This window comes from Cotesia glomerata, linkage group LG2 (assembly GCF_020080835.1).
Source record: "Cotesia glomerata isolate CgM1 linkage group LG2, MPM_Cglom_v2.3, whole genome shotgun sequence".
Classification (NCBI taxonomy): domain Eukaryota; kingdom Metazoa; phylum Arthropoda; class Insecta; order Hymenoptera; family Braconidae; genus Cotesia; species Cotesia glomerata.
In genome coordinates, this window is record NC_058159.1 from 7,431,204 (window position 1) to 7,451,600 (window position 20,397).

Sequence of the window (20,397 nt, forward strand, 5' to 3'; positions counted from 1 at the left end):
GATGCAATCGAGGGTTACATCCAGACTGTTAATTACTCGTTTGTGCTCGATCGGTCCATCGTGTGCGTCCGAACTCGCATCCTAACCCCAGGGAAGAGTCTCCGGCTCGAGGATAATGAATGAAGGATAACACGCTCTGCATAATAACCGTAATGAAACCCCGTTAAGTTTTTATATTATTATAATAATAATAATGATGATAAATAATGGGCTTTATGCAATAAAAAGAATTAATATTTGATGAATATCCGTCCCCTTTTCAGCGTGTGGATTATCATCGAATCAGTCCCCGTCCCTTGATATGTATGTAGATATCGCGGATGTACATCAGCTATTTTCTGTTCCATTGTACACGACACCTATCTCTCATTCCGGTCTGTACTATATATGTTTATGTATTATATATGGATAATGTAGATATAGTATACGGCTGAAGCGGCTGTACACTATCCAATTGGCTGGCATGTGGATATGTAATTGCTGGGAGCTGAATTGGGGATGAAACTGGGCGTTTTAGTTGTCCCGTCGAGCCTTTTGTCATTTTTACTCTCGTTCACGTTCACCAATTATTAACGCCACCCCATTTAATAAACGCATGACCTGGGTAGTAACACCTATATGCATTTTTATTATTGTTATTATTTTTATTGTTGTTACACAAACGATTCGAAATTTCTCGAGCAGATGTCGATACGCTTTGGCTTTTATTATTTTAATTGTGGATCAAATCAAGTGATGGATCTTTGTATATATTTATACGAATGTACCAGCTAGGGGAGCTTTTCGCCGTTGATTCAATATTAATCGGAAAGTTTAAGAGGAGTAGTAGTTTGATTAAACTTTTTGCTTATCAGAGTTAGGAAATTTTTAATTGAAAAATAATAAAATTTATAGTTTTATTTTATAATAAAAACATTTGGCTGTTAAATTTAATTTAATAAGTTAATGTATTAGTTTTTTATTAAATAATTTAATTTGATAATTAAAGTTTTATTTTTTTATTTAAAAATTTAATTTGATATTTAACAAAATTATTATCTATTGAAAAATAAAATTTTATGATTTATAGAAATATTTTCCATTAAAAAATAAAAGTTAATGTCTATCGAAAATTTAATGGATCATTTACAACTCTGTCGCTAATAAAAAGATCTATAAAATAACAATTAACTAGTTCGGTCTATAAATGACAATGTCAAAGCTTTTGAAGAATTCGAAATAGCTTAACTTGATGAGTTTAAAAATAATTCTAGTGGGTGGTAGAAAAGTCGAGTGTTTAAACAAAAAAAATATGACGTAGGTTAGCTCTCTATCTCGACTCGAAGAAGCCTCTTCTTCTGCACTTACTCCTGGTTGTATAACGAAGAATGGAGTGGCCCTCGACACGTTCTACTCGTGTAAGTGTATGTGGGTAAATGTATACAGGACTACATCCAATACAGAATACACGCAGCTCCATCGTAAGTGTGTTTAAGTGTAATAAAAGGCTGTATATGTACGTTACACGTAACGCGTATGTGGGCTCATCCTTGTCTACCCACTCGTGCCGTACCGTGTGCATACGCTTCGCTGGTTACAAGTCTAGTCCGAGTATGCCGTGTTATATAGAATCGAGTCGAGGGAGAATCAGAAGAGATGAGAATGAATAAGAGAGTGTTCTCCAGAGTGTGACGATCTGCTGCCGATGTGGATGTGAATGCATCTCAGTGATATCATTACATACATCGACAAACAAAAAAAAAACTTCAAAGAGGAATTAATTATTTGATTGTGGTCCTTATTTTTATTCCCTCACGCGATGACACTCGAAATTTTAATTGTTCTTCCGCTGATAATTAATTTATTTAAAAAATAATTTTTATCACAACTTTAATGGCTCACTTTAAAAGTTATAAATTCCAAACTTTTACGGGTGTTGTTCGCTCAGATACGAATAAAAACTTTCGAATTATATTATAAAATAAAAAAGTAAAAGTATACATATAATAAATGTGCTACGGACACAAGAATCGTTTAATTACTTTATTAATGTCGGTGCCGGGCTGTGTGGATCAGATAAAAAAAATATTTAAAAAGGATTCCACTACACGGCTGGCTGGAGTATTTTAAAAATTTATCGCTTTCCCGGTACGGTGAACGGGGCTCGGTCTTAACAAATCGTTACACCAGTAAAGTCCTCCATTAAATGTTAATAAAAATGTCACCGACATAAATTCTCCTTAGTTCTTAATTCTCCATTTCCTCACTTTTATTAATTTATATTTAATCAGTCTACTTGCCGCTTTGAGAAAGGATTAAGTCCAGAGAAAAACTACCTCAAGTTAAGTAAAAGGTAGAAAGTTAAAAGAAAGATCGTACAGTTAAGTAGTAAAAAATAAGTTTTAAAATAAGAGCAAAAATTATCTACAACTCTACAACTAAACGGATAGGAATAGTTTTCAGAGCCGTTGCGGTTTTTCTAGGTCCTTCTATTATTCAGAAGCTTTTGTGGACTTGTCTCTTTCATTCTCGCTTGTTGGCTGTCATCGTAGTGTGCTTGCAAAAGGCGTGTAGGTCAAAACGGAATAGACTCTTTTTATTTTTATTTTCATCCTCATTTTATACATCTACACTCTGCTCTCAACTCTAGTGGCTATACAGTGATATTCAGGAGGTTCCTTTGTACCTTTAAAGTACACCGTTGAGCGAACAGAAAAGCATTGCTGCTACTGCCAGACATTCCACGGGTATTTTCACATTCTCTCTAGCTCATACTCTCTTCACTTACTCTCTGTTTGTTTATTCTTTTGTCATTCTGATTTCAACGCTCAACTCCACAAAATAATAATAATAATAATAAAAAAAAAAAAAACATTTAATTACTCAGTTTAATGTATTTTTATTTAAAAAATATCTATATATTTTTTTTCTGTAGTTTTATTCAACCAATTAAATTTTTTATTCCGTCGGTAAACATTATATATTTTCGCGATTTTTATCACGCACGCGAATCATCGGGAATACTTTGCGTGGGAAGACATGAATATTACATATAAGTACAATTGTATACATTGGAGTTTAGTAATGAATTATTTATGAAGGAAAGGTTGTTACATGCAAGCACGCAGACAGATAAATATCCAGCCGCTGTTTTGTTTAGTATAATGTCCATAATTTTTATTTTATTTCATATTCATTATTGTACTTTATGTTTATGTTTATCACATTTAGCATTAACAATTATTACTTTTATTTAACCAGATCAAACGCGAGGTTTACGACCCCTCCCCCCCTTCAGATAATCAAGCACATTTATTATTTATTTTGTTTAAATAAAAAAAATAAAATAAAAATTCTCGATTAATAATATACTTTGAAATAAATTGAGGCGTTGAGTATTTTATGATTTATAAATTAAGCGAGGGTGACACTGCCGAGGACTGAGTAGTTTTAGCGAGTCGTTTTATCTGGTCGGGGTGTGGCGTATTCCGGCGGCCTCGAGGGCGGTTCTCCATTACCCATTACCTTAGAAGAAGGGCAGAGTGCTACTCGATTACTGTAATGCAAACCCACCGGTGCGAGAGACCGTTTATCTTGACTACCGTCTACCGGACTAACGTCTAGTTCCACCACCCCATAATTACTCTCGTCTTCGCGTGACTGACGTCGCGCTATTTTCAACCCATCCCCGAGCCCCCAGGCCCCGATACCACTAAACACCACATATTTCAACTAAAGAGCTCTATTCCACGGAAGTACTCGCCTGTCAAAGCCACGTCAACGTCTTTGCTCTTACACACTCCTATCAGCTCTTTTATCAACTCTCGACCCTACTGTAGATATCATTTTTTTTTTTTTATATAAATTACGCCGTTGGTTGTTGATATAACATTTATAATTACTTCACAAGATAAAATAATTTTTTAGCTGTATTAGAAAATTTTTACTGTTGTTAGGAATAAAATTTTTAAAATTATTAATTATGTCTACACAGAAAGAAAAATTTCTTGACTGGAGAACAAAATTCTTGGCTCAAGAAAATTTTCGGGTGCCTGAAAGAAGACCGAAGTTGTGTTGGCTGAAGTAAAAATTTTTCTTGAAATTTTATTCTTGGTGGAAGTAATTTTTTTTTAATCCAAATCATCATAAATACTTGATACAATAAATTTTTATATTTGATACCCATTTTATATTATTTTAGCGTGCAATTATACATATTGAATGAAAAAAAATGATTCAATATTATTTGATCTTCCCATTTGACATGTTAATCAATAAAAATATTAATGAAAATTTACTTCTATCGAGATATTTAATTTTTTGGAGCAAGAGAGAAATTTTCTCAAGACAAGAAAATTTACTTCTATCAAAAATTAAATTCTTTGGAGCAAGAAGCTGAATTTTCTCTAAACAAGATTTTCTTGACTTAAATAAATTTTCTTGGATCAAGATACGTATTTCTTAAAGCAAGATAATTAATTTAGTTGAAATAAGTGAAATTTCTTGTGTCAAAAAAAATTTTTTTTCGCTCAAGAAAATAATTAAGAAGAAAAATATTTTCTTAGCACAATTGAACCTTTTTTTCTGTGAATTATGATTAAAATCATCTATAAAATTATTGATTCAAAATTTATTTACTCATAATTCCTATATAAATTTTTCGACAGTTACATATTATATATGACAGTGACTACAGGTTGCTAGTTAAAAAAAAAAAAAAAAAAAAATAAAAGTGACACCAGATATCAGAGAGTTTACGAGAGAAGAGGTGACGAAGGATAGACGTGTTGTATATCTTTGGAAGGGTACCATAGGTGTTGACTCTCACTCTCACTCTCGACTCGACAAAACAGGTATCCGTGTTAGTTGTTGAGCATCGGCATCAGCATCAGCTTTGGAGCAACACGGGTAACATGAGCAACACTCAGCCTGTGTATATATGTATACGGGTACGGGCACGGGTAGTTACCGTAACTGCTACACAACACACATACACCGCGGATAAACGCGACGGCATTATCTCGAGCTCACACGATACGAGGAGTACAGTTGTCTCACCGCGTGCTCCCTGATGCGTGTGCTTAACACACCCACGTGTAGCTCGCTACACTGACACTGAAGTACACTCACACTGTCGAAGAAACAAACAAACAAACTCAACTGATACCTTCACTGTGGATAGATATACAGCAGAGTGTCACGTTGTTCCACTGCTACACCCTATTCCTCAACTTCGCGATCCTATCATTTTAATTACCCGGTGTGGGTTAAACGCCACGAGCATTTATCGAGTTTGATATCTCGGAATCGTGCTCACTGATCCTCGGATCTCTATCTCTGTTCTGAGGCCATGTGGGTGTGGGTCTGGCTTGTAGGGTACTCCGCTCGACATTATCGTGTTATGGGAGAACAACTCAGGTGTTGACTCTCTACTGCCTTATTATAAACTTTATCGCTCTTCGCTATCATATATATTTAATATAGTATATTAGATTTGTCAGAAAAATTAATCTTGCTATAATTTCTTAAGGAATAATTGCTTATCGGCAAAACTTTCGATACCTCATTGATCATGAATTATGAATTCAATCAACAAGGAAAAAAAATCCTTGTTCAAAACGGCTATAAGTAGATTGGTAATTATCCCTATTATAGGACAATTCTTTGGAAATGCGTTAATGTTGAGGATCTTAAGTGTGAAGGCTTCTGCGCCACGTCGTCTGCGAAGGAGGACGGTATAATTTTTTTTAGTTCTTTTTTACGATTTACATTTGTGAATTTCTAAGGTCAAAATGTTTATCGTTTATTTATTCATTAGGTTATGTGGTACAGGAAATTGAACATTCTCATCCTCCTTATCAAGAAGAAATGGCATCTACTTCTGGTGTCTCGAATTCTCATACTAATTCGAATCCTATGACGACTCCTACACCAAGAGAGACGACGTTGAACCGACCTATAGGGGAATCGATTAACGTAGTAATCCTTATTTTTTATTATTTTTTCTCTTCTATATCATCTCACAGAATAATAATTTATGTCAAAAATATATCTTAATCGGTACGAAAATTAATCTTTCTATAATATCTTTGTCAATAATTGCTCATTGGCAAATTTTCGTTACCTCATGATCATGAATTATCCGCATTGTGAGTCATTATTTCAATTCTAAGATTCTATACTGTACTATGACTACATTATTTACCGCCTATAGTTTTAGTTCATAGTGTATCATCGTTTATTTGGGAAAGTTGTAGCTAAGTTCAAGTGGTAATGTGTAGTAACATTTTATACGTTTAATTCATTTTTCGTGGCGATTTATTTCTCCTGTAAATACTAAATTATTAATTATGCCATTAAAGTTTGAATTCAATGAACAAGGAAAAAAAATCCTTGTTCAAAAAGGCTATAAGTACATTGATGATTTTACCAGTAAGAGGACAATTTTTTGGAGATGCGTTAATTTTGAGGATCTTAAGTGTGAAGGCTATTGTGCCACGTCGTCTGCGAAGAAGGACGGTATATTTTTTTTTTATTTTTTTTTTTTTACAATTTACATTTATGAATTTCTAAGATCATTATAGTTATCGTTTATTTATTCATTAGGTTATGTGGTACAGGAAAGTAAACATTCTCATCCTCCTTATCAAGAAAAAATGGCATCTATTTCTGGCGACTCGAATTCTCACACTAATTCGAATACTATGACGACTCCTACACCAAGAAAGATGACGTTGAACCGACCTATAGCAGAATCGATTAACGTAGTAATCTTTATCATTCATTATTGTTTTCTCTTTGATATGGAGTCACAGAATAATAATTTATGTCAAAAATATATCTTAATCGGTACGAAAATCGACAGATTCGGTAGAATCTGGCGCCAAGTTCCGTTCAAATTCGTTGTAAACGAAGCGCGAGACTACCGACTGTGTTTACTGTAAGCAGAACGGTATTTTGAGGTTGCAAAATTTTATTTAATTCTACGGTACTTCTTGTTCCTAAATTTTATATTATAACAGTAATTCATGCTTTATTTTACTGATATTAATTAATTATATTCAATTATAACAATTAATCTACTTGAAATTATTAAATTTTATCAGCACAAACTATAGCAAGCTCAAAAATTTCGATCCTGACTTTTTTTCTATGTAAAAAGTGACATGCCACAGACTAAATAATTCGAGAATTCATGATAATCTTCCAATAGATGGGAAACTACAGTTAAAAAAATACATTTCACAGCTTGCATCTACATCCGCCAGGGTGCGCTGGAATTGTTTTTACATATACTGTAGCTTCAAGGGGATAGTTTGCTATAAAAAATGCAGCCAACGCGAGATTTAAGTTGGTACCAATTGTAAATTTTTATTATAATTACAAAAAATACTAAAATCTGAACAAAAACAGTTTCACTGTAAAAAAATCGCGCCAAGTCCACGTTCATAAGACTATCAAGATAAAAAAATTTCTTTTTTCTTTACAAAAAGATATAAAATAAAAAAATTAAAAAATCCAAGCAACCGATATGATTGTATTTGATTTTCGGAAATTAAAAAAAATTTTATTGTAAATTTGAAAATTAAAAAAAAATTTTTAGAACGTACTTGGTGTGCGTCATTATGTATTTCAATTTTTTTAAAGTCCTAGTAAATAGATTTTACAAATTTCATTAAAAGTAAAATATTTTGCAACCACGTACACTAAATACGTTCCAAAATTTTTTTTTTAATTTTCAAATTTACAATAAAATTTTTTTTAATTTCCGAAAATCAAATACAATCATATCGGTTGCTTGGATTTTTTAATTTTTTAATTTTATATCTTTTTGTAAAGAAAAAAGAAATTTTTTTATCTTGATAGTCTCATGAACGTGGACTTGGCGCGATTATTTTACAGTGAAACTGTTTTTGTTCAGATTAGTCTTTCTTTGTCAATAATTGCTCATTGGCAAATTTTCGTTACCTCATGATCATGAATTATCCGCATTGTGAGTCATTATTCCATTTCTACGATTCTATACTGCACTATGACTACATTATTTACCGCCTATAGTTTTAGTTCATAGTGTATCATCGTTTATTTGGGAAAGTTGTGGTTAAGTTCAAGTGGTAATGTGTAGTAGCATTTGATACGTTTAGTTCATTTTTCGTGGCGATTTATTTCTCCTGTAAATACTAAATTATTAATTATGCCATTAAAGTTTGAAGTCAATGAACAAGGAAAAAAAATCCTTGTTCAGAGCGGCTATAAGTACATTGGTGATTTTCCCCGTAAGAGGACAATTGTTTGGAAATGGGTTAATTTTGAGGATCTTAAGTGTGAAGGCTTTTGTGCCACGTCGTCTGCGAAGAAGGACGGTATATTTTTTTTTTTTTACAATTTACATTTATAAATTTCTAAGATCATTATAGTTATCGTTTATTTATTCATTAGGTTATGTGGTACAGGAAAGTAAACATTCTCATCCTCCTTATCAAGAAAAAATGGCATCTATTTCTGGCGACTCGAATTCTCACACTAATTCGAATCCTATGACGACTCCTACACCAAGAAAGACGACGTTGAACCGACCTACAGCAGAATCGATTAACGTAGTAATCTTTATTTTTCATTATTTTTTCTCTTCGATATGGTCTCACAGATTAATAATTTATGTCAAAAATATATCTTAATCGGTACGAAAGTTAATCTTGCTATAATTTCTTGGTGAGTAATTGCTCATCAGCAAAATTTTCGTTACCTTATTGTTCATAAATTTTCTACATTGTGAGTCATTATTCCCTTTATACGACCCCACTGCACTATGGCTACATTATTTCCCACCTATAGAGTTTTAGTTCATTGTGTATCATTGCTTAGTTGGGAAGGTTTCGATCAAGTTAACGTGGTAGTGTTTAGTGGCTTTTGATGCGTTCAGCTCATTTTTTATCAGTCGTTTAATTTCTTTTGTAAATATCATTATATTAATCATGCCGTTAAACTTTATATTTGATAAAAACATGAAAAAATTGCTTGTTGATGACCGTGGCTATCTTTACTTATATAGTCCCGGTTATAAAAGATACGTATGGAAGTGCATCTTCCATAAATTTTACTGTCCAGGCTATTGCAAAACGACGAATTGGCAAGAGGATGGTATTACTTTATTCTATTTATTTCATTACGATTTACACTTGTGAGTTTCTAAGATCAATCCCTTTATCGTTTATGTGTTCATTAGGTGATATAATTTATGTACGTACTCACAATCATCCTGATCCAAAACAAGTGGGGAAGATATTCAATCATTATCGGTTTAGTAGAAATATGGAGTTTGCTGCGAGTGTCTCGAAATCACTCACTAATTCGAATCCTATGACGACTCCTACACCAAGAGAGACGACGTTGAACCAACCTATAACGGAATCAATGAACATAGTAATCTTTATCTTTCATTATTTTTTGTCTTTGATATGGTCTCATAGAATAATAATTCATATCAAAAATATATCTTAATTCGTACGAAAATTAATCTTTCTATAATATCTTTGTCAATAATTTCTCATCGGCATTATGTGTCATTATTCCCTTTCTACGATTCTACTGCACTATGGCTAAATCATTTCCCACCTATAGTTTTAGTTCATTGTGTATCATTGCTTATTTGAGAAGGCTACGATAAGGTTAACATGGTAGTGTTTAGTGGAATTTGATGCGTTTAGTTTATTTTTCGTCGTTCGTTTAATTTCTTTTGTAAATATCAATATATTAATCATACCGTTAAAATTTATATTTAATAAAAAGGGGAAAAGACACGTTGTTGATGAGAAGGGCTATATTTACTCTTATTGTCCCGGTAATGAAACATTAAAATGGGAGTGTATCTATTATAAGAAACTTAACTGTGAAGGCTATTGTAAAACGTCGACTTCGCGAAAGAATGGTATTACTTTATTTTATTGCGATTTTCATTTGTGAGTTTCTAAGATCAATATATTTATCGTTTATGCACAGTACAAAATTTTGCGTCATTAAATTAACACAGAAAAATGTTAAATTAACACAAAAAAGTGTAAAATATTTAACATAAAAATTTTTAACACAAAATTTTTTGACGCAATGACGCAAAATTTTTTACTGTGTGTGTTCATTAGGTGAAATAATTCATAGACATAGTCACAATCATCCTCCTGGTTCTGAAGAAATTGACGTGATGTTAAGTCATAATCAGCTTAGAGAAAAGGCTTTTGCTGCTACTTATCATCCTCCTTATCAAGAAAAAATGGCATCTACTTCTGGTGTCTCGAATTCTCATACTAATTCGAATCCTATGTCGACTCCTACACCAAGAGAGACGACGTTGAACCGACCTATAGCGGAATCGATTAACGTAGTAATTTTTATCTTTCATTATTTTTGTTTTTGATATGGTCTCATAGAATAATAATTTATATCAAAAATATATCTTAATCCGTACGAAAATTAATTTTTCTATAATATCTTTGTCAATAATTGCTCATCGACAACATTTTCGTTCCCTCATTGGTTATGAATTTTCTGCATTATGCGTCAACATTCCCTTTCTACGATTCTACTGTACTATGGCTACATTATTTCCCACCTATAGTTTTAGTTCATTGTCTATCATTGTTTGTTTGGGAAGGTTACGATAAAGTTAACGTGGTAGTGTTTAGTGGCATTTGATGTATTCAGCTCATTTTTCATCGTTCGTTTAATTTCTTTTGTAAATATCAGTATATTAATCATGCCAATAAATATTGTATTTAATAAATACAATGAAAAATTCGTTATTGATGAAGAGGGCTATTGTTACTTTTATTGTTACGATAATGAAAGATTAATATGGAAGTGCATCTATTCTAATAAACTTAAGTGTGAAGGCTTTTGCAAAACGTCGAGTCCGCGAATGCATGGTATTAATGTATTTTATTTATTTTATGACGATTTACATTTGTGAGTTTCTTAGATCAATATATTTATCGATTATGGGTTCTTTAGGTGATATAATTTATAAACATGGTCACAATCATCCTCCTGGTTCTGCAAAAATTGACGTGATCTTAAGTCATAATCAGCTTAGAGAAAAGGCTTTTGCTGCTAGTGTCTCAGATTCACACACTAATTCTAATCCTATGTCGACTCCTACACCAAGTGAGACAACGTTGAACCGACTTATAACGAAACCGATTAACGTAGTAATTTTTATCTTTCATTATTTTTTGTTTTTGATATGGTCTCATAGAATAATAATTTATATCAAAAATATATCTTAATCCGTACGAAAATTAATTTTTCTATAATATCTTTGTCAATAATTTCTCATCGACAACATTTTCGTTCCCTCATTGGTTATGAATTTTCTGCATTATGCGTCATCATTCCCTTTCTACGATTCTACTGTACTATGGCTACATTATTTTCCACCTATAGTTTTAGTTCATTGTGTATCATTGTTTGTTTGGGAAGGTTACGATAAAGTTAACGTGGTAGTGTTTAGTGGCATTTGATGCGTTCAGCTCATTTTTCATCGTTCGTTTAATTTCTTTTGTAAATATCAGTATATTAATCATGCCAATAAATATTGTATTTAATAAATACAATGAAAAATTCGTTATTGATGAAGAGGGCTATTGTTACTTTTATTGTTACGATAGTGAAAAATTAATATGGAAGTGCATCTATTCTAATAAATTTAAGTGTGAAGGCTATTGCAAAACGTCGAGTTCGCGAATACATGGTATTAATGCATTTTATTTATTTTATGACGATTTACATTTGTGAGTTTCTTAGATCAATATATTAATCGTTTATGGGTTCTTTAGGTGATATAATTTATAAACATGGTCACAATCATCCTCCTAGTTCTAAAATAGTTGCCAAGATGAAACGTCACAATCGGCTTAAAGAAAAGGCTATTGCTGCTAGTGTCTCGGATTCACACACTAATTCGAAACCTATGACGAGTCGAGTACTAAGTGAGAGGTCGTCCAACTACTCTATAACGAGTTTGATTAAAAAAGTAGTCTTTATTTTCTATTTATTTGTCTTTTTAATGTGGTTTCATGAAATAATAATTTATATTAAAAATAATTAAATAACATATAAATATATAAAAAAAAATCTGCTGAAAATTAGCGACAGAAAATAGAATTTTTATATATATTTTGTATAGTTTTATATATTATTCATTTACTTTTAACATAAATTTTTTCCATGTATAGAAGTTTATGTTAAATTTATGTCCTGGTAGATTAGACAAGGATAATGGATTGTAATAGTGAATTAAGCGACGCCTTAATTTATTATTAGTGAGAGTGAGTATGAGAATGAGTGTCTGTATAATTTGTGTATATGTATACGCGCAGTACAGTGTTTATTCGAAAAGCATATTAAACACGACGTGTATTATTGTAGATTGTAGTTTCCTCCTTGCCCTCAGCCGGCATACTAATATATGAACTGCAGTCTGCATAGTCTGCAGTAAGCTTTGCTGGCAGGTAGAGGCTCTTGCACGCAGTAATAATAATGCTATGCATTATTTATGTCATTGGACTGTGTAACATAACAATATGGAGTTACGAATCAAAATGCATTGCTTATGCAAATGCCGTAGTCGTGTTTTGTTGGCGATGCGTGCTCGTGGGCTATGCTCGACAATAATAGTCATAGTATCGCCAGTAGAAACTCACTCATTCTTAGAATAATACCAGTTATTATTATAATTGTACCAATTAGCTTTCACGCTGTTAATCTTTCACTGCTGGTGATTTATTGTCGACTAAATTTTCGAAATAAAAATTTCTATTTTTGTGTGTACATAAATATAGATAAATAGACTGATATAGTGCTAACTAAACGTATTCATAAGGAATACAAATGTATGTGTAGTGTCTGAGAAAGTTAGCTTGGATAGTATTGCGTGGTCGATGTACCGCAGCTCGCGGTTTCCGTGGTCCAGCGAAAACCGCCACCGGATGAGCCTGCTTCTCGAGCACTACACGTCATTCAACTTAGTTCCTCCAAGTCTTTATGTTATTTGTGCCGGTGAGAAGACCAGAAGTACCAAGTCTGAGACCAACTAGCTCTTAATGTAAGGACCAGAAGATAAAGATGACAAAGATCCTTCAGTTTACGGCTTAGAATTATATATCATGGTAGACCGAGCTTTCCTTGCTTGGACATAGGTCAAGAGCCTCATCAAAGTCAATGGAAATGATTAATTGAAATTCCAATTTAGAAGATTTTATTCTTGTAAAATATTACGTTGATGACATTGTTTTCTTTATCTTGAGCGATTTTATCGGAGCGTTAAATAATATTTAAAGTCAACTACTTTATTATTATATTATATCGGTGTGGACTTTGCGTCGAGTTTAAAGTTTTAAAAAATTTGTCTGTAAAATTAATATCAAGATTGTAATTTATCTTATTTGCGAACTCAGTATCGAGCGAAGAGTGTTTGTTTTTATTTTTAAATTATTCAATTAACGGCGAAATATATTTGAGGAAGAGAACAGAAAAAAAAGAATGAAAAAAATATTATTTTTATAAAATAAAATCTAGATGTGGTATAATTAAATTAGCCTGGGGATAGAGCCAGCGATGATTGAGATATCTCGGATTAAATATTTAACTGATTGGTGTGTAATCAAATTGAATATAAAATAAAAATAAAAAATTTTATTAATAAAATAAGAGGCCAGAGCAGGAATAAAAATATTTGAATTAATAGATAGAGGCATTTATGGAAAGCTGGAATTAAACATCATTGAATTGGGGTTTCAAATAAAATTAATAGGACTAATAAAAAATAAAAAGGTTGAGTTGATTGACATTTGAATTGATTTACACAGAATATTATTTGTTGAATTATAATGCGCAGCGTATGACTTTGTAGACGAATGAGTAGAGAGTAAGAGCAGGGTGATTTGCAGTAGCATATGTATGTATATGTATATATGTATGAACAGGCTTCACTCTTGTGAAAATGCTTTTCCGGCGGAAAATCATTTTGTCACGACGACGGCACTCGGTGTATGCGTGCTCCGGACGTTTATGCGGTGATTCGACTATCCAATCGTTTTATATTAGTGGTTTTTCGCTGTACATACACACACACACACACACATACACGTGTGCCGCCCACCCACACCTCTATAAATACATACATGAATTTCAATGGTCTCGTTGAATTTAATATTTTTTAATTATCATCAGCACCGCAGTAATCAATACGACATTAATTTACATCCACTCAAAAATGAATATAACAAAGAAAAATTAATTAATTTACTATTTTAGAGCGATGAATTGAATCGATACTCCCCGTTACGCGGTAAAATATTTATATTTTCCTATAAATATAAATTTATTGATAATAAACTCGGTATTCCGTGTACTCCGTCTCTCTCTCTTTTGATTATTAAATTTCCATTTTATTTAGCATACATTAAAAGCGTTTATTAATTTTCCCGCTTATTATTTTCTCTTTAGCGACTAGCTTTAAAATCACTATCGTGTATCGATTATTAACGCTTATCTGGCTATTTTCTGCACAGAAAATTATTTCTTGAATTGAACCAATAAAATTCATTGAAAGCTCGTTGACAAGAAGAGACATAAATCCAAATGGATTTCAAACGAAGAAATTATTTGTATTGTTTAAATTAAAAATATGTACACTGATAAAAAAATTGACTTGACTCAAGAGCCAAAGTCTTGAACCAAGAATACCATTTTGAAGAAAATGATTTTCTTGAGTCAAGAGAATAAATTCTTGAGCTAAGAAATTATTCTTGGTCTAAGAAACTTTTCTTGAGTCAAGAATTTATTCTCATGATTCAAGAAAATCATTTTCTTCGAAATGGAATTCTTGGTTCAAGAGTTTGGCTCTTGAGTCAAGTCAATTTTTTTATCAGTGTATATATTTATCTAGTTTTTTTATCTAGTATACAATATAGAGTATCTAGCAGACTAGTGTTTACACGAAACGTTTGCCTTGCAATATAAAATGAATGCCCTTACTCTCACATAACCACAAACACGCAAACTAGCGTTTCGGTCACGTATAAAATAATTGCATATCGTGGTTCACACTACACACATACCCGTATATCTGTATACCAGTCCATGTGTGCCTGTTACAGAGTTGCTACGGCCAAAAGCCAATAAATAAATTGGATTGGCTCGATCGGCTTTGCTCTACAGACAAATAGGATCTGGGATTCCACACACCGATCGCCATTTACCGATATTTCAATTCTATATACATTTAACATATTTCCTGATTTTTACTCGATAAAACACCATTCTGGCCTACTCTCAAAGCTCTGGATTTTCAAAATTACTTTTTTATTTATTTGCCCTGCGGTCCGTGGGTTTCAATGTTTTTTCCCGGGCGAAGCGTTTAATTTATTGATCTCGCTTTTTATTTTTTTTCCTTCAGAGAAAGAGCAAACCAGGGACGAGGAATGTTTGGTAAATCGAATTAAGTCGACGTGAGAAACTAAGCACATTAGCTTTTAATATTTTAGCGGATTGTTATACACTGACTCTAGCTTTGAGTAGGTTTCATGTTTACAAGCTCATCCGATTTTATGTTCGTAATATGTGGGAGTATCGCTGGGTTCTTTTTAAGAACTGAATACACGAGGGTAAAACGAGCTAGTTTATTCCCTCAAAGAAAAAATCATGTTTTATATTAGAGACATGGTAGTTGATTTAAAAAATTGAAAAAAAACTTTATTAAATTATTGTAAAGTAATATCTAAAATTGATGTTAAAATTTTTATCGATAACTCAATAATAATAAATGAATTTTGTTTTCAGGGACCACCTCAACCAGGACAGCCATTTAAATTCACAGTAATCGAGTCATGCGATCGTATAAAAGAAGAATTTAATTTTCTTCAGGCCCAATATCACAGGTGAATATTTTTATTAATTATTTATTTTATTGATATAATTAATTAATTTTAATAAATAAAAACGAATCATCGATTGATTGTTAAGAAAAAAAAAAAAATTAAAAAAGTAGAACTGAAAAACTAGCGATGATTCGTTTTTCAATTTGTATATCATGTACTGTCATGTACCGAGTTGTTGCTGGGCTGTTATCGATATATTTATAGAGTGATTCTCAAGCATAAAAATATATATGCGAATGGCAATTCCCACGGCAAATAAATAAATACATATCTTCATTGGCATTCCTCTGGGCTATGGCACACATATAAATATAAATATAAATATAAGAATGGATGTAGTGAAAAATGTTGAGTGTTTACTGGTGTATGGAGTATTGAAACGCATGTGGAGGACACAAGCAAAATGTTCTGGCTATCTGTTGGTCAGGCGTAGATAATTGTTTGTCCAACCGGAAGCTATGCATACAGAAGCTACTGTACTCTATTCATACATATATATTTATATTTATATTCATACAGATATATAGCCCAGGGGATTGCCCGGATAGCAGCAGTAGCAGCTCGTATCTGGCAAACGATTCACGAGTCTCCATTAAATTGATATCGATTCGCACATTGGGTCCGTTGATGACTGTCATCCCCGATTCACTATTTACCGATATATATCCTCTAAAATACAAAATAAAATAAAATGAAATACCTTTTTTACTCGACGGCGAATAAACTGCAATTTCATGGTTGTGATCTGGCTCGATGATACGATAAATTCATTATTGATAAAAGCTTTTAACTACATTATTATTTGTGTACATTCACATATTTTAGTTTGTTTTATTAAAAAGTACTTTAATTTGAGTAGAACGATTAATAGCTTTTGTCACTTGTGTTAATTTTATTCTTTAAAATTTTCAGCTTTATTATTAATTATAATACAGTGCGATGAATCCTTTTTTTTTATTCGACCTGATAAAAAATTTAATAATATTTTTTTAATTAGCTGTTGAACGAAATTAAAATTTTATTCGGTAATTACTTATTGAAAATTAATTAATAATCTTATATTAAATTCAGCGTACATATTTGGGGAAAAAAAAAAAGCTAAAATAGAACTAGATAATGAATATTAATAATTTGAGTAAAGTTATGTCGAGAATTCATCGAATAAACATTATAATTTAAATTAAACATATTTAAATTAGCATAAAAGTGATTTCAACCTACTTTAGTAGTCAGGAGTCGGTAGTCGGTAATATGCATAAAAAAAGCCATCCAACTAATGACTATTTAATTGTATTTTAATAGTAACTATTTAATTTAAAATATAACTCGGTGATAAGAGTACTTAAGTATGTACATATATTTACGATAAAATCCGCAAATAATTAAGTTTACTTTATCAAGTAAACACCGACCGGTAGTTGAGTAGTAATACCAAGAATTTATTAAAATAAAATTACAAAATTACATCCACCGGTCCGTGAATTTATATCTCTATCCCTCATAAATTTATACCAGCAAAGCAATGACACCGTATAGATATAAATATATATGATTGCCGAGTACGTATGAGACGACTCACCGAATAGATAAACTACTCACAGACATACGGCTCTACATTTAAATGTTGAAGGTATAAAGTGGGTGCTTACTATATATATATATATATACCAGTTAAATGGGGCTAAATTTACGACAGCATTTCACAACCTAAACCGCGATAGCTGTCCCAGGATATCTCTCGGGATTTCCACTGTACTGCCAAGGTACTTTATCCCTTTCTCCTCCTTTTCATCGCACTGTATTATTATTTTTATCCTCCACGTTATAAATTATAAACAACAACTCCCATTCGCGGCCATGTTAATCTTGAACGTCGCGTTCCATTAATAATATTTTTATTGCCCGTACAGCCTTAAATTGGAGTGCGAGAAACTGGCCAGTGAAAAAATAGAGATACAGAGGCATTACGTGATGGTAAGCCACCGCGATGATAATAATAATACACTCACACTCTTGTTTATTAATTAATAAAATAACAAAAACACACTATTAATCATCTACATTGGACATTATTAACATCATATCATTATTGTACTAGCAAAAAAATCATTTAGTTTGGATGAAAATAGTTTGTTACACTGAGAGAAAAATTTTTTATCTAATATAATTTTAGTTGAAGAAAATTTATGATTATTTAATATTTTGTTAAAATTTTCTACAGAGTAATAATTTGTAAAAATTATTTTTCTCAGTGTATAAAAAACAGTAAACTCGATTAAACAAACGACATGTCATATTTAATATAATAGTACATATCAACTAAATGAAATTGCACGCTCAAAATTACAATGGAAGTTAGATATATATATTACAACAATGTGTGATAGACAGAAATTTCACGGGTTTACCACACGGTGTATAATATTCATGAGTAAACATAGAGGCGCCTCAATACAAGTTCAATGATGCACGTCAGTGCTATTATTATATCGAAAACCAGAGGGCCGGAATGCTGTAAGGGTGAACGGCTGAGGGGTGAGGAGTGAGAGAAATGTATTCTTTTGTGGCGATAACAACCTCCAGTTGATAACAAGAAAAATAATAATAATAAATAATAAATGAAATAACCACAAAACGATAAAATAAAAGAGAGGTGGACGACATTAATTATAACCCGCACGAAACTGGCCGCCATGACGATCATTATCGATGTTCCTGCGGCTGCAATAATTGTATGTTTAACGGCTTGCTGTGCACTTCACCCCCACGCCATGTTGTTATAATTATTATTACCATTACTATAACTTCCCAATGCCGAGTGACACGATTCTAAACCCTCCATCAATTACCCAGTTAATTATTTACTGTTTTACAAACGTGAATCAAAAAATCTAAATATTAATTAACGTAATTGCTGCAGGGTTTCAAGTTACTAATTTCATTATTATTATCATAGAGATAATTGTTAATTATTAATACCTAATATTTAATTATAAGTTATAAGTAATTAATAATTGCTTGAATGTTGCCTGCACTTACCAATGTCTTAGCTTACACGTTCGATTTCCTGCTTGTTTTGTTTAGTATTAAGTTGGAGCTGGAGAAACTCGCCCAGGAGAAGACCGAGATGCAGCGCCACTACGTCATGGTGAGTTATTTGTACTAGGGTGTGCTATAAACAAAATTATTTTATTATTTCATTATTAACTGCGTCTCTAATACCAAATAAAAATTTTTTTTTAATAATTAAAATCAAAAACGCTGAAACTGACTAAAAAATATTCATTTTATTTAAAAAAAAATTCTAAATTTGAATTTAAAGTCAAAAATCTTTTTGGTATTGGAAGCGCTTACTATAGAATTTTTAAATAAATTTTACGGTCAAACATGAAACCCAAATAGAGCTTTTAAAATTGAGTACACGGAGAAAAAAATTTTGCTATAGGAACTCTATAGTAGTTAGTTAGTTGTAAAAAGTTCCAGTAGGTTAACGTATTCTTATGGTAACAATACCGTTTGGCTCCTGCAACTCTACATCGTTGAGCTCTGAGAGCTAAACGTAGTTTACCTCTCACAACTCTACAGGATCGTTCTGAGACTATAACAAATTTTTGGCAGTCTGCTTAATAATTTTTTTTACGATTTAGCATTGATAATTTAATAAATAAATGCGGCAGAACGAATTTATATTGCCAACAATAATTGTATATGACAAATACAAATAGTATTACAATAGAAATAAAATAATAATAGATCTTATATTACAAATAAAAATTATTTGTAAAATAAAAATATGGTCGTCACAAAATTATCTTATTTTCTTAATTATATCAATAAATTTTGGACATAAAATCACTTCGTATATGCACAAGAAAAGATAAATAAACGAAAACAAATTTTATTTTGTGTTAAATGGGGTCTTTTTAATGTATTCCGATAACTTATTACTTATCACAATATATTCAACTAATAAATTAAATTAACAGTCACTGCAAATGAACCTTGAAAAACCATAAATACAAAACTAAAAAAAATAACGAAATTCAATTTGACAAAAAAAAAAAACCTATTTCCTTAAATAAATAAACTGGAAACTTAATTGTCCTCATATATTTTTAATAATATGGATGAGTAACAAAATAATTCTGTTTGTCATTTTAAAAGGTTATGAAATATGTCAGCGCACTCCACTACTGCGCAACGTAGAGCGCTCCCAACTATACCGTTTAGCTCTGAGAACAATCCCGTAGAGCTCTGAGAGCTCAACAACATTGAGTTATCAGAACTAAATAACATTATGTTACTGTAACTCTACAACGAATAGTAAACTGTGTATAGTTGTGGTAACTCTACAGTTAGGTTACCAGAACGAAATTTTTTTTTCCGTGTAAAACAGTCAAACATTGACGAGCTGATAAAAAAAACATTTAAAGACATTCGGAGGGTCTTTTAAATAAAAGTTTCCCGAGTATAACGCAATACTTGA

At 31.8% G+C, this 20,397-nt stretch overlaps 1 protein-coding gene across 8 annotated transcripts in view; it reads left to right on the plus strand.

The window, feature by feature from the left end:
• The first annotated feature begins 6,620 nt into the window (after nucleotides 1-6,620).
• LOC123259329 (protein groucho-like) overlaps nucleotides 6,621-20,397 on the plus strand; it is a 53,111-nt gene continuing 39,334 nt past the window's right edge. The window contains exons 1-5 of one of the 8 annotated variants that reach the window (XM_044719697.1): nucleotides 8,069-8,342; nucleotides 8,419-8,521; nucleotides 10,291-10,357; nucleotides 15,814-15,911; nucleotides 18,996-19,059. In XM_044719697.1, the coding sequence (XP_044575632.1) occupies nucleotides 8,174-8,342; nucleotides 8,419-8,521; nucleotides 10,291-10,357; nucleotides 15,814-15,911; nucleotides 18,996-19,059 (501 nt within the window). In that variant the 5' untranslated portion in view covers nucleotides 8,069-8,173. Of the gene's footprint in view, nucleotides 6,744-8,068; nucleotides 8,343-8,418; nucleotides 8,522-8,823; nucleotides 9,121-9,205; nucleotides 9,403-10,230; nucleotides 10,358-15,809; nucleotides 15,912-17,821; nucleotides 17,886-18,995; nucleotides 19,060-20,397 lie in introns of those variants that run through there. The other 7 variants (XM_044719698.1, XM_044719696.1, XM_044719695.1 and 4 more) reach the window with 7 other exon arrangements.